Source organism: Gymnoscopelus microlampas (genome assembly GCF_963454915.1).
Source record: "Gymnoscopelus microlampas genome assembly, chromosome: 5".
NCBI classification, from domain to species: Eukaryota; Metazoa; Chordata; class Actinopteri; order Myctophiformes; family Myctophidae; genus Gymnoscopelus; species Gymnoscopelus microlampas.
Window position 1 is genome coordinate 4,233,621 of NC_139942.1, and position 15,059 is coordinate 4,248,679.

Genomic DNA, 15,059 nt, shown 5'->3' on the forward strand with positions numbered 1-15,059 from the left:
TGTCATCTGGGGACCCCCCTAAAAATATATATGTGGGGACCGCACACGGACCTGTCTGTCTGTCTATCTATAACAGTTACACACGTCCTCCGCCAGGGGGCAAAATGCATTAAGGCAACAGTGTCTGGATCGTTCATTGCGCATGCGCAACGGATTTTTGACCCGGAAGTAACTAAGTACGTTGCTGGGTGTTGTTTTCATGCAAATCTCATATCAAATGCGCGCGTGAGTAACAAAGCGGTGAAAATGTCTGCTAATGGAGGTAAAATGAGTCTAATAGAGTCTGTACGGCTGTCTATAAATGAACACATGACGTTGGTGGGAGAGGAGATATTGTGTGTTTTGGAAAAACAGCGTAATGTTTGTGTGAAGCTTAATGTCAGAGTGTTTGTCAGCGAGCGTCTCAGTTTGGCTGCAGAGTTGATGTTCAACCTCTTCCAGAGAGAGATAGAGACACTAGAAACTCTGCTGGAGAGACGAAACAAACTGCTGGACGACATTTTACAGCCACACATCACACTACACAGAACAGGTGGGTTGAGCTGCATTTTAAATCACATGTTTACATTAAGTTAAACAACAGGAGCTCAGCTAGAAGCTAAGCTACTAGCTGAATGCTTTGTCTAGTGACCAGAATCCAGATTAACTGGCGACCGTTTTGCGACTGCATCTGTTATGCAGTGATGGAAGTCAATCACATAATTGTGTATGTAATTTATGATAAATGATATACAAATATCAATACCACAATGTAGAAATACTCTCGTTACATGACTTCTAAAATTCCATTATAAGACATTTACTTGAGTAAAGGTGCAACGGTATTGGCGTCAACATATACTTAAAGTACAGAAAGTAAAAGCACTCATTGGCATTCTGCAGTGGCCTATGTCCCACAAGAGCATTTTTTGCTAAAACATAAATAAATAGCAGATCTACAAGCTCGCAACTCTATGCTCATAACGCATGGCAACAGACTACAGTTGGCTTGTAGATCAGCTATTTTCAAATAACCTATAAATAGGACGATTCAACCTATCGTCATATAGTTGGTCCCCAACATGCTCATTATAATATGGTTCCATTTTTGTCTACTTGGTCTGTGTCTCAGAGGAGGGCTGTGTTCGGCTCAGAAACCCACATACCTACCTACCAGTGACATCATAGATGGTACATATATCATAGATGGTACATATAGTGTTTTATATTGGTATTTATGTAGGTGTTTTTGTGTTATGTGTTTGTTGATTCATTGAATGCATAGGACCATAATGGAAACAATGTGTAATCCTTTTAGCCTAAATGTCTGACTAGGTGAGTCAATATATATAAAAGTTTAACCCCAAACAAATTGATACAAAAGGGTTTTCAATGCTGGTAGTATGTTGTTCTGGGCATCTTCTCCAATCACCGTAGTGGTGTAAGCATAATCCAGGTGCATTGACCACAGTGCTATCCCTTTCTTTCATTTCATCACTTATCATTCGGATCAGTCTCTGTATATTCATATCTCTTGACAGGAACTCCTCCTTCTTACCTGAGAACTCTGTCTCAGCAGTGAAGTTGACAATGGGATGAATATTGTTTCCTCTTCCTTGATGTGTCTTGTCTTTAATTGATGTCCCGTCCTCATATCGAACACAATGGTCGTAGCTGAGCCATAATGCTGGATGGTGAAGTCTGCATATGCAAGTGCAGTTTCACCATAGCTTTCTCCGTGCTTTCATGGTATTCGGTGAAGGAGTGAACCTCCATCAAGAACGCAATGCTCTGTTTCTGGTACAGAATCTAGGATTGCATCACTTGCATGATCATATGCGCTAGTTGTGGTTTATCAGCCTGCGGAATACATTTCTGGCTTCAAAGCGGGCAGGAGGGAAAGGGCTGAGCTCGTAACCCGAGTGTCAGTGTCTTGCTCAAGGACACTAGCCTCGATCTCCAGGCTTTTATTTTTTATTTTTGCTCAAAAATAAGAGCCTGGACCAGTCTGTTGACGTTCCTGGAATAGGAAGTGTTCCTGGAATAGGTCGTTTACCAAGTGTCCGCTCTACCTCCTGAGCCACTCTCTAACAATATATTTTTTATAAATGCAACTATTTGTCTTCGGAGATGGTTTGAGTAAACATCCGGCCAAAACATTAAAGAAAACAAATACGGTAGGTAAAGTACCAGCCTTCCACCACGGAGGTTGTGGGTTCGAATCCACAAGGTGCAACCGGCTTTTTCGGGCGTCTATGCACAATTGGCTCCTGTTTGGGGAAGGAAATGTGTTGCCGGACGGGGAGGGTGATATTGGTCATTGCATGTACACCTACGGGCTGGGGTGGCACCTGTCAGTTGTAGGGCTGTCATGATTATGAATTTCTGGAGACGATTAATTGTCATACAAATAATTGCGATTGACGAATATATTGTCTAGCGCAATTATTTTATCTTTCTCTTCATTTTATGACACTATCATAGTATAAGCTTTGATAATACACATACTGTTCACCTTAATGAAGAAGAAGAAGAGCAATTTATTGTATTTTTGAACATCAAAAATAGACAATCGTGATATGCCGAAGGCATTAGCAATTTTTCGTTGCCGTCCCTCATCCCTTAAATAATATAGCGTGACAGCTACCTTTTTCAATACTCTCAACGGGTGCTCTCATGATCGTAAGTCGCCCTTGATGTAAGGGCAAAGTTCTTCGCTCAGGGCGACAAGAGAGTCTTCGGACATACGAAAGTTTTCTATCCATGCACGGTCGTCAATAATGCCATTCACAAAGTTGTCCCACCATTGGCTTGTCCTCCCGGGTCTCGTCCAAAGGTTCCCCACCGCCGACGTATCGGTACATCAATGATTTGGTGCAAGTAATTAATGCGCCTTCTTTGCTGAGCAATATCATCTGTGAGGATTCGGTATAGGTTGAAATTGAGCTCCTGACAGTTCAATGAGAGCGTGACTCAAAGGTCCGACATGTATGTTGTTGTTTGTTTCCTACTGGTGCATGCCTGTTACGTAATAAATAGCGTATTTTTAACGGTTTTCCCGTTATGCCCGTCTACATGGAGACGCTAAGCAGAGCCTCTTCAAAGGTTTCTACTCTGGGAGGGGGTTAAACTTTTTCGCATTTTAAACCCCGCGAAACCCTGTTTTGTTGCCGCCACATCTTTTTATTTTGTTGCCGTTTTCTCTAGAGACCGTCTAAACGGGGCCTAAGTCTGTACACTTAGCACACCAAGCACACAGACGCCAAACAGTCGAGTCAATATTCAGGACAGGACAAGATACAATTTTCTCAGATATCATCACATTCTGTATAACATATGTTATACATATTATGGCACCCTCAAATGGGAAAATCCTCATAGCATTTTGTCAGAGACCAAGTTGGTCGGAAGAAGAGGCACAGGGAGACTTTGTGTTGGTTTAAAATAATATTTCCTTTGTCTTTTCCTTTTTTGTTTCAAATAAATCATCAACTTAAACAATTGAACTGAACAGCACAACTGATCTAATCAGAATGACACATGAGGGGAACATATATAGTGGGCGAGACCACTACTAACCAAAGAAGGGGCAAGACAGAGACTACAATTTAAACACTACATAACTACAACCTAAACCCATTCAAATAACTACAACCAAAAACCATTCAACACACTTAACCTGCCTGAGTTATTTCAGATTTTTTTGCAGTTGTCTGCCAGAGATTTTTCATTGAAATTAAAAAAAGTACTCGGGAGCCGAGATACAGAATTTTTAAGTTTTAAGTTAACAAGGAAGTGGATAGGAGTCTAGATCTTCGAAAAATCATATCTCCTTGGTCTTTGGGTCAAATAAAAAAAAAATGTAAAAAATAAATAAATAATAATAATATTTTGTTTTTCTTTTTTTTCTTTCTAAAAATGCATATATGCGTTATTGGCAGGCAAGTGATGGATTCTATAGAACGCATATATGCGTTATTGGCAGAAAATGAGTTAACTAATGCAATAAAACACATTTGTCCGAAACCTAATAACAAAAATATAGCTGCAAGCAGCGATAATACGGGGCCAGTGAATAGAGAGAGAGAGAGAGACATGGAAACGGAATAGATTGAAGAGAGAGAGAGTGACATGGAAACAATAGATTGATGAGAGAGAGAGAGATGGAAACATAATGGTTTGATTGGACATCTCAACCTACTGCCATTAACAGGATTCGAACTCTCAACCTTCAGACTAATAGGCTGCAACACTACCTATAGTGCTATAGCTTTGTCCAGGCTGATATTGTCTGTTGAAGATCATAAACTCTTGCCTTCTTTCATGAACCAAGCCCCTGTTTCACTAACACTAAGATCACTCGTTCACAAACCATTTACCAATGAAGAAATTGTACATCTCCTCAGAACCAAAACTAGTGAAAGTAGCCGATCTACAAGCTCACAAACCATGAAAAGTTGTGAGATTGTAGATCAGCTATTTTCAGAATGAAGTATGTCATACGTTGAAAAGACGTACTCTCAAATAAGCATTTCAGGTTATCTTTACCATTTGCACATGTATTCATTGATACAGTCATGTTGTTTGCAATTCAACTTAAATTAAGTCTGCATCAAGTGAGGCTTGAACTGGCGACCTTGAGATTGTGAGGCATTCATTTAAGGGAGACGCCATTGACCCAAAAGACAAGTAACTGTGAAAAAGGAGAGCACACAGATGATACAGTTTCACGCAAATAGCTGAAAAATCCTGGGTTTAAGTGTTTTTCAAACTGCTCAAACTTGCGGACAATCTAAGGGCGGAGCTTACTGGTCAAAGCGATAGATGTGTTCCTCATGAGTCAAGGCACAAGTGTAAGCAAGTTTCACGACTTTCGGCCAAACGAGGCATGACTTTTGCCTGTTTAAAGTTTGCATTTAAAAAAAATTGCTATAGCGCCCCCCTTTGGCCAATTGGAGTGAGATTGGTTTCAGTGATATTTGGAATGACTCTCTACATTACTGCAACGTTTCAAAGAAATATGAGTCTTGCATGTATGTGTTAGGGGCAGATGAATAATTTTCATAAAACTGCAATAGTTAAAATCTATTTCCTCCTGGGATTTTTGAGTAATCTGCACAAAACATTTTACACATGAACTTAGGACCTTTGCCGACAAAACAAAAGCGGCGGATTTTCCATAAGTGAAAAAATGCAGAAGTTATGAGCCAATGGCTGTTTTTCATATAATTCAAAATGGTGGGCGATCTAAAGGTCAGAGGTCAAAAGTCAGACCACGAAAGTTGTCGGGCATGAAGAGACGCATGTGTGTATCGAAGTTTCATGGTTGTAGGTCAAACAGGGCATGAGTTGTACCTGTTCAAAGTTGGCACTTTCAATTGAGTGCTATAGCGCCACCCTTTGACGAATGAGTGTGAGAATTATTTCTTGGTAGTTTTTCATGAGCATCTACCATATGGCCGAGTTTCGTAAAAAGCGTATGCACGGTTAAGCCAGAACTGGCAAAAACAAGTATTTTTCAAACTGCTCAAAATTGCGGAAAATCTAAGGGCGGAGCTTAATGGTCAAATCGATACGTGTGTTCCTCATGAGTCAAAGCACATGTGTAAGGAAGTTTCACGACTTTCGGCCAAACGAGGCATGACTTATGCCTGTTTAAAGTCTGCCTTTTCAAAAAATTGCTATAGCGCCCCCTTTTAGCCAATTGGAGTAAGATTGGTTTCAGTGATATTTGGAATGACCCTGTAAAACTGTAATAGTTAAAATCTATCTCCTCCTGGGATTTTTGAGCAATCTGCACGAAACGTTTAACACTTGAACTTTGGACCTCTGCCTACAAACTTTTCCAACGAATGTTCCATAAGTGAAAAAATGCAGAAGTTAGGAGCCAATGACTGTTTTTCATATAATTCAAAATGGTGGGAGATCTAAAGGTCAGAGGTCAAAAGTCAGAGGGTGAAAGTTGTTCAGCATGAGGAGACGCATATGTGTATCCAAGTTTCATGGCTAGGTCAAACAGGGCATGAGTTGTACCTGTTCAAAGTTGCCATTTTCAATTGAGTGCTATAGCGCCACCTTTGGACGAAAGATTGTGAGAATTATTTCTTGATCGTTTTTCATGACCATCTACCATATGGCCGAGTTTCGTAAAAAGCGACTGCACGGTTCAGCCAGAACTGCGAAAAGTGGCAGAAGAAGAAGTGACATAATACTGCCAATAACAAAACAGGTCCAGAGCTGAGCTCTGGCCCCGTAATCAAACACATAACCCCTGCCCTCCCCATGTCGCAGAGAGACTGCGGTGCAGTGCAATTGTCCCCATCAGCTGCAGATATGGAGCAGCTTGTTCCCTTTTCTTTGGCCAGCCAATCATCTCCAGCAGCTTCCCACAGAACTGGTAACTCAAAGGAAAACAAAGGGGGGGAGGGGGGAGGCGTGCAGAATAGGAAGGGACAACGCCTGGGAGAACGGGAGGCCACCGGGCCAACTGGACCCGGCAATTACCACGCCGGTCGCGGGCATATGCTTCGCCCCGGCGGCCAGGGGGCCCGTTTGTCTCCCTCGGGGGGCCCTGAGAAACGGGCGCTCCCTGTTCCGTTATCCTAATTTATATACAGTATATGAGTTGTGCTAATGTTACCTCTTCTCTCCTCCTGTCTGTGTGTAAAGAGGTTTCCCGTGAACAGGAGAGGAACCCCAGTTTGGTCCAGGAGGAACCACAAACTCCACAACACGAGGAGAGGAGCCCCAGTCTGGTCCAGGAGGAACAACAACCTCCACAGATTAAAGAGGAACCCGTCACACTGCCTTGTCAGAATGCCTTCATTGTTATCCCCAATATCCCGACACGTGAGTGTGAATGTAAAATGCATAGATGATCCTGCTCCGTCAAAATTCAAGAAACCTTCAGAATGACAATTTACAGTGAATCCTACTTGATGCGACGTCCATTGCACTCCTTGTAAACTGGGCTTGCGATGTTTCCATGTTAAAAAAGGTATCCAGACAACGAGCTCAGACAAAAGTATTCCATGGAAGCAGTTAGGGACAACACTTATATACACATAACATGTTAAAACCCTTAAGAGAGTATACAACCACCTAAAGTGGTTTAGTATAGAGCACCGAAGTCCTGACGTCACTACCACTAGAGGGCGCTGGTCCCCAGCTTTATTTTTTTGTGTTGAAATCCCCATTGGGGAATTTTAGATCGCCTCATATAAGAACTGTGTTTGAAAAATAAACACATTTTATTTTATGTACAAATTTACCCAAAGAGTAACACATTAAACGCTAGAAACGAGTCAAACGACCCAAAGACTACATTTCCCATGAAGTCCCATGGCTTTTAACCCATTAAGAGACCTGGAAAAGTGTCATTTTTTTATTTGAGCTAAAAAGCTTTATTTTACACTTTTGCTATTAAAAAATAGCAGATATACAAGCTCATAGCGCGGCACCGAGTGCCGCGCTACGAGCTTGTAGATCTGCTATTTTTGAAAAAAAGTGAAAATGTGTGCAAATCTTTGAATATATATATATATTTAAAGCGAATATTTTTAACTCAAATCTCTGCTTCTGGGGGGTCCCTGGAACAAAATATTTTGATGGGGGTCCGCGGCCAAATACATATCATTTTGGGGGTCCTTGACATGAAAAAGATTGAGCACCACTGATATAGAAACATATGTTTTTCAGAAACTGTTGGGATTTAGGAGACATGTAGAATCGGCTTCAGGTCTTAAAGGGTTAAGGCAGAATTCATTCAATTCTCTCTAGAAACAGGCTATATCAAATAGGAATGAATATCATAAACGATGCAGAGCCACCCCCCTGACAGAATCGCCGGGGTGATGTGTTTATTTTTGGACCACAGTTCTTATATGACGTGATCTAAGATTGCCCTATGGGGGTTTCCAACACAAAATATAAAGCTACAACCCAAGGGGACAGCGCCCTCTGGCGGCAGTGATGTCAGACTTCGGTGCTCTATTCACCTGTTTCCTAGGCTGTGTGTTTTCCACTTCCTGTCGATTTCATTGGATATCATTGGTCATCTGACCAGTTTCATTGGATTTCATTGGATCAAATCGACAGGAAGTGGAAAACACACAGCCTAGGAAACGGGTGAATAGCTGTTCACTTAGCAGTGACATAAGGTAATTGTTTTGCCTTTAAAATAATGAAAGCAGACAATAATATGATGTCTGTTTTACATAGCTGACTCACTTTAAAATAATTTATTTTATTTTATTTTTGTCACTTTTGACTCGGGAACATTTTAGCCATGATTGATTCACGTTCAAAAAACAAAAAGATGGAAAAAATGTTCCCAGCACTTTCTAAGATGTAGTATGCTTGTTTCTCTGGTATGCTTGCTATAGGAAGTCATAATAAATTGCTTTTTTTTGATTAGATATACCAGTGGTGGTTCTCAAACTTTTTCATGTCAAGGACCCCTAAATTAATGTAATTAATTAATTAATTAATGTATTTGACCACTGACCTCCATCTGAAAATATTTTGTGCCAGGGACCGCCATGCAAGATGTGTGTTGTTAAAATGTTTCAAAAAATATTCCAACCGTTTTCAAGATTATTTTGAAAATAGCAGATCACAACACGATCACAATACAAGATCACAACACGTATGTATGATTAAAGTAGAATTTTTATTTTTGAACAAAGAAATTGTTAGGGACAACATGTACAGAATACACCACAGAAAAGGAAAACGGCACCACATCCATCTCAGGAGTCTTGTCTTATTTCTTTAAGAACACAGTTATTGGTCACTTTATATGGTAACCGCCTTCCATTCCGACATCCCACTACTCCGACTACGTGGCTTCCGCGTGCGGTTAGGGTTAGGTATAGGGTTAGTAACCGTCGGAAAGGCGACATGTCGGAAAGCCGACATGTAACCACTTTATACAAAATGATAAAAAAATACAGTACGTTCATATTCACATTTTGTTTACTTAATATAATTTTCCACCTTTCAAATTTGATAAAATCAAAATGCATTTGCCCTGGATGTAATGTTAACAATAGAGTCATAAAAAAAACCTGCATGCAGGTGCGCACACACTCGGCTGGCTACTTTTTTTTGACCCAGCTGGACATTGTGTAGGCTAGTGGAACACCCTGTAAGCCTTTCCTGGCAGACAATATTTTCACCACACTGAAGCACCTTCTCTCAAACATGATTCTCTTTCGAGGGTGAAGATTCTGCTGAAGCTTTTCTCAGAAGAATGGCAAATATGCCTCTCTTATCAACATAGGATTTGTTGCAGACAAACAGACTTTGAGGGTCAGGAAGAAGGTTTCCTGAGTGAGATGCCCTCATGGTTTAGAATGGCGTCCAAGGAGCTGCTGGATAAATGCCTTGATTTCACAGCTCTGGTCATGTATCATACATAAACAGAGTTTTGGTCTCTATTGATACAGAGAAAGTAAAACTTTGACTAACACCTGATTAATACTTCATTGCGTGCCATGCCAGTGTCACTTATTACTCAAAAGAATATAATGAAATCAACAGGGAAGCAAATTGAATTTATTGTAAAGTTTATACTGTCAGATTATGTGATTCCACTGCTTAACCACAGGCTCTATAGACCCCTTAACAGACGACGTCATACTGGCTGCGTGCAGCCAGTATGCGCGCAACGAAACCCATTATATCAGGTCTCGTTAGGACGCGTCTCACTAGCCAACACACACAAGAGGGGGTTGGGGTGTGCTGAAACCAGTGCACCCCGAAACAGGTTGGGAATTGATTGCGTGAAACAATCACCTGTGCGTCCAGGCTCAATGTTAGTAAACAAATAATTGGTCTATACTAGTGTCTTTTCCGTTTAAATAGCCAATCGACAGGTTCACAACGCGTTGCTTCTCTGTTGATTTAATTATATTCTTTTGACTAATAAGTGACACTGACATGGCTTGCAGATCCGCCACTCTCGACATGAGATACGTAATGAAGTACAAATCAAGTGATTCAGAATGAATATGTATTCAATTCAATCTTTATTTCAGACCCAGAAAGATCCATATCACAAGAATATACATGTATGTATGCAGGCTATAGTTTGGCATAGCGTTGCTGTCGGGCAGAAACCAGACAACTCAAGTTTTCTCCTTTAAATTTGTTTTCATACATCAGGGCTGTTGAACACCCTTTACGTCTTTTACGTGTGTTGGTTAAAACTATACTGAACCAATGAAAAGTATTAAAAAGAAATTCTGACAAAACCAGCTATCTCCATTGGATCCTCAAACTTTCTGCTAAATCAGCTGACTCCACCAAAGGGGGATGGAGACAAAACCTGTTTTGAGGTTTCATTTCCTGAAAAATGAACATTTTAGAGTTAGCTGGTTTCTGCCCGACAGCAGCGATAGCCGTGATGGAAATGTATACTTTACAAAATTGAAGTGGAAGGCAGGCATACAGGGGGCTAATATTGTATTTGTAGGAGCTGAGACGTAAGAGACGTGCCGTCTGAAGCGGACTCGAGCCACGAGAGGCACCGCCTCAAAGACTCCCATAGCTCCCTCCGTAGCTGGTCAATCAAAGAAATTACATAACATGTTATACACCGTAGATAATTCACTCACCCACTATATAATATAATTTGACATTTTGGGTGACAATGCTTTACATGCTTAATTACATTACAAAACTGAGAATGTTTTCAACTTCCACACATAAGTGCCTTTGATGAATTAGGATAGAATTAAGGTTTTGACATGGAGCATTTACTTACAGTACATTTACAACTTCCTTGAACTGCACAGCTATGAAAACACTGCATGGAAAAAATATAATATTTCATATTGTTGCTGTCCGGCAGAACACTTTTGACGCTTTTGCATTTTTTCCAAAAATCAGTGGCCATTGAGCACCCTTTACGTCTGTGTGTTGGTAAAAAAAAAAAACATTGAACCAATGAAAAGCATTAAAAAGCGCTTCTGACAAAACCAGCTAACTCCATTGGATCACATTTTCTGCTAAACCAGCGAAGTCCACCAGAGTTAACTGGTTTTGCTGACTCCAGGCCCCACCCCCTGTTTGACCTCCAACGTCATTGTGAGCTTGGAGGTCCATTTAGCTGTTCTTATCAATGATGAACAAAACCTCCTAACTCCACTTTTTTTTCATTTCCTGAAAAATTAACATTTTGGAGCTGGTTCCGTTCGGACAGCAGAGATATATTATGTAACTATACATTTAATGGTTTTCTCTCGTTGTATCTTTCATCTAGACTTCCTGCACCGTTCTGTGTGCAAAGATGTTTCCCCCGAACAGCTGGAGAGGAGGCCCAGTCTGGTCCAGGAGAAACCAGAGCCTCCACAGATCAAAGAGGAACAGGAACAGGAGGAGCTACTTCAAAGACCAGTGGAGGCTGATGGACCGACGATGACATTGCTAGACATTGTAAGTGAAGACGATGAAAACGGAGAGAAAGAGCCTGTAGCCAGCACCTCAACTGATCACATGAACACGCAAGCTGATGTAGAGGACTGTGGAACATCACAGCCATCTAGTGAAGACGATGAAAACGGAGAGACAGAGCCTGTAGCCAGCACCTCAACTGAACAAATGGACACGCAAGATGTAGAGGACTGTGGAACATCACAGCCAACTAGTGAAGACAATGAAAACAGAGACACAAAGCCTGTAGCCAGCACCTCAACTGAACACATGAAAACACGAGCTCAAACAAAGAACTTTCGTACATCACAGCCAACTAGTGATGATCAGCTCCTCTCTTCACACTGTTCTGAATCTGATACTGACAGTGATGAGTGGAAGCCCAGGGAATCATCAAAACAAACTGACTCCTCAACGAGTCACACAGGGAAGAGAAGCTATACTTGTTCAGTTTGTGGTAAAAGCTGCCGTCAAAAGGGTCATCTAGAAGCACACATGAGGACCCATACAGGAGAAAGGCCCTTTACTTGTAAAGTTTGTGGCAAAGGCTGTGTCCGAAAGGATGTTCTAAAATTACACATGAGGATTCATACAGGGGAAAAGCCATTTACTTGTACAGTTTGTGGTAAAATGTTCCGTCTATTGGGAAATATGAAGAAGCATACAATGATTCACACAGGGGGAAAGCCCTTGATTTGTGAAAACGGAGATACAGAGCCTGTGGCCAGCACCTCAACTGAACGCATAAAAACACAAGCTGATGTAGAGGATCGTGGAACATCACAGCTGACTAGTGAGGATCAGCTCCTCTCTCCACACTGTTCTGAATCTGATACTGACAGTGATAAGTGGAAGCCCGGGGAATCATCAAAACAAACTCAATCCTCAACGAGTCACACAGGGAAGAGAAGCTATACTTGTTCAGTTTGTGGTAAAAGCTGCCGTCAAAAGAGTCATCTAGAAGCACACATGAGGACCCATACAGGAGAAAGGCCCTTTACTTGTAAAGTTTGTGGCAAAGGCTGTGCCCGAAAGGATGTTCTAAAATTACACATGAGGATTCATACAGGGGAAAAGCCATTTACTTGTACAGTTTGTGGTAAAATGTTCAGTCTATTGGGAAATATGAAGATGCATACTATGATTCACACAGGGGGAATGCCCTTAATTTGTGAAAACGGAGATACAAAGCCTGTGGCCAGCACCTCAACTGAACACATAAAAACTCAAGCTGATGTAGAGGATCGTGCAACATCACAGCTGACTAGTGTAGACGGTGAAAACGGAGAGACAGACCCTGTAGCCAGCACCTCAGCTGAACACATGAAAACACAAGCTCATACAAAGGACTTCCGTTCATCACAGCTAACTAGTGATGATCAGCTCCTCTCTTCACACTATTCTGAATCTGATACTGACGGTAATGAGTGGGAGCACAGGGCATCATCAAAACAAACTCACTCCACGAGTCACACAGGGAAGAAAAGCTATTTGTGTTCAGTTTGTGGTAAAAGTTGCAGACAAAAGGGTCATCTAGATGCACACATGAGGACCCATACAGGGGAAAAACCCTTTACCTGTATAGTTTGTGGCAAAGGCTGTGCCCGAATGGATGTTCTAAAATTACACATGAGGATTCATACAGGGGAAAAGCCATTTACTTGTGCAGTTTGTGGCAAAATGTTTAGTCAAATGGGAAATTTGAAGAAGCATACTATGATTCACACAGGGGAAAAGCCCTTGACTTGTGCAGTTTGTGGCAATTGCTTTATTCACCTAACTGATCTAAATAGACACATGAGGACTCACACAGGAGAAAAGCCCTGTACTTGTACAGTATGTGGCAAAGGTTGTAGTACAACGAGTCATCTAAAAGTACATATGCAAACTCATACAGGGGAAAAAACATTTACTTGTAGAGTTTGTGGCAAAGGCTGTAATGACCTAAAAGCACACATGAGAGTACATACAGGGGAAAAGCCGTATACTTGTAGAGTTTGTGGCAAAAGCTTTAGTCAAAGTAGTACGTTAAAAACCCACATGATGGTTCATTCGGATAAAAAACCCATTACTTGCACAGTTTGTGGCAGAGGCTGTCGTGAAATGCGCACTCTAAAAAAACACATGAGGACTCATACAGAGGAAAAGCCCTTTACTTGTACAGTTTGTGGCCTAGAATGTAGGGAAATGTCTGATCTGAAAAAACACATGCAAACTCATACTGGGGAAACCCCATTTGTTTGTACAGTTTGTGGCAAAGGATGTTTAATTTGTGCCGAAGGATGTAGTCTATTGTTTCATCTGAAACTACACATGAAGACTCATCTAGGGGATAAACCCTTTAGGTGTACAGTTTGTGGCAAATGCTTTACCCGCAAGTATCATCTGCAAAGACACAAAGAAAGTCACATCGACACGTTGTGAGCTTGTCAATCGGCTATTTTCAGTGGACACTTTCCCCACAATAACAGTTAACGGAAAACACACTAGTATAGAGCCTGAGGTTAAGCAGTGGAATCACGTAATCTGATAGTATAAACTTGACAATGAATGTAATTTCCATCTGTTGATTTCATTATATTATTTTAATCTGACTGTATAATCTTGACAATGAATGCAATTTGCTTCTCTGTTTTCATTATTTTCTTTTGACTAATAATTGCTTGTGAGTTTTAATTATTGTTTTGCTTTTTTCTCTGATTTATATATTGATTTCTATCTTGTATTATTACCAGCAGCTCATAGGTTACTTGTAGAATAATATGAGCATTAGTAAATGGGTGCAATAAAGTGCCAACAACTGGTTTCTGTAGCTGTTCACTGTGTGTTGACATATGTGTGTTGTTTGAACCGTCACATTATCACAGCACATATTTGATTTGTGCCAGAGAGACAGATGGCATCATTTCTTAGTTTGATAACTTGTTTGGATAATATTTTGTTATTAGGCATGTATAATTATTTTCCATTTGATATAAAATGATTAATACATACATGTTATTAATTTGAGGTATTTATAATAATATGCCATCATACTCAAAATATTAAGTAGACAGATATATAATGTGTGTAACACAATTTGTGTGGGCTATTCTTACTATTCTATTCAGAAAGCCATACAATGTGCCAATAACACCTCCCGCTATGATCTCTTCTATCTAAGTGAATAAGTAAATTCGCGGTGTGTGGTCATCACAACATGACTCACTTTAAAAAAAAGGATAAATTACTTTTTTTAAAGTCCATACTGCTATTCATAGGGCTTCACATGTGTCATGTGTTTCGCTAGCCAATCACAGTCCTGAATTTGCAAAGTCAGCCAATAACATTACAGTTAGTGGTGATGACACTAGCTGTAATGTGATTGGCTGACTTTGCAAAAGTATCGATTTGCATTAACAATGGAAGGGTTAGGGGGTATACAAATCTTTTGGTCGGTGTCCAAAACTCACTTATAGGGGGCGGCTACACCGCCCCAAAAATCACACCCAGTGTGATTTTAGGGTCTGAATAGAGTCAGCCAATCACAGTACAGCGAAAGACAAATTTTCACGACGGAAAGATCCCAAACCCACTTATAGGAGCGGCTACACCGTTCAAAAAACAGCCGAGGGCGCTGTTTTCCTTTTCATTTGGCGATGGGT

General features: G+C 40.7%; 1 protein-coding gene across 3 annotated transcripts in view; it reads left to right on the forward strand.

The window, feature by feature from the left end:
• Positions 1-242: 242 nt before the first annotated feature.
• The window catches only part of LOC311046373 (uncharacterized protein), a 73,787-nt gene continuing 58,970 nt past the window's right edge, over positions 243-15,059 (forward strand). Inside the window, exons 1-4 of one of the 3 annotated variants that reach the window (XM_084058633.1) lie at positions 243-532; positions 6,649-6,828; positions 11,246-11,734; positions 12,182-13,952. In XM_084058633.1, the coding sequence (XP_083914759.1) occupies positions 247-532; positions 6,649-6,828; positions 11,246-11,734; positions 12,182-13,839 (2,613 nt within the window). In that variant the 5' untranslated portion in view covers positions 243-246 and the 3' untranslated portion in view covers positions 13,840-13,952. Of the gene's footprint in view, positions 533-6,648; positions 6,829-11,245; positions 13,953-15,059 lie in introns of those variants that run through there. The other 2 variants (XM_084058632.1, XM_084058631.1) reach the window with 2 other exon arrangements.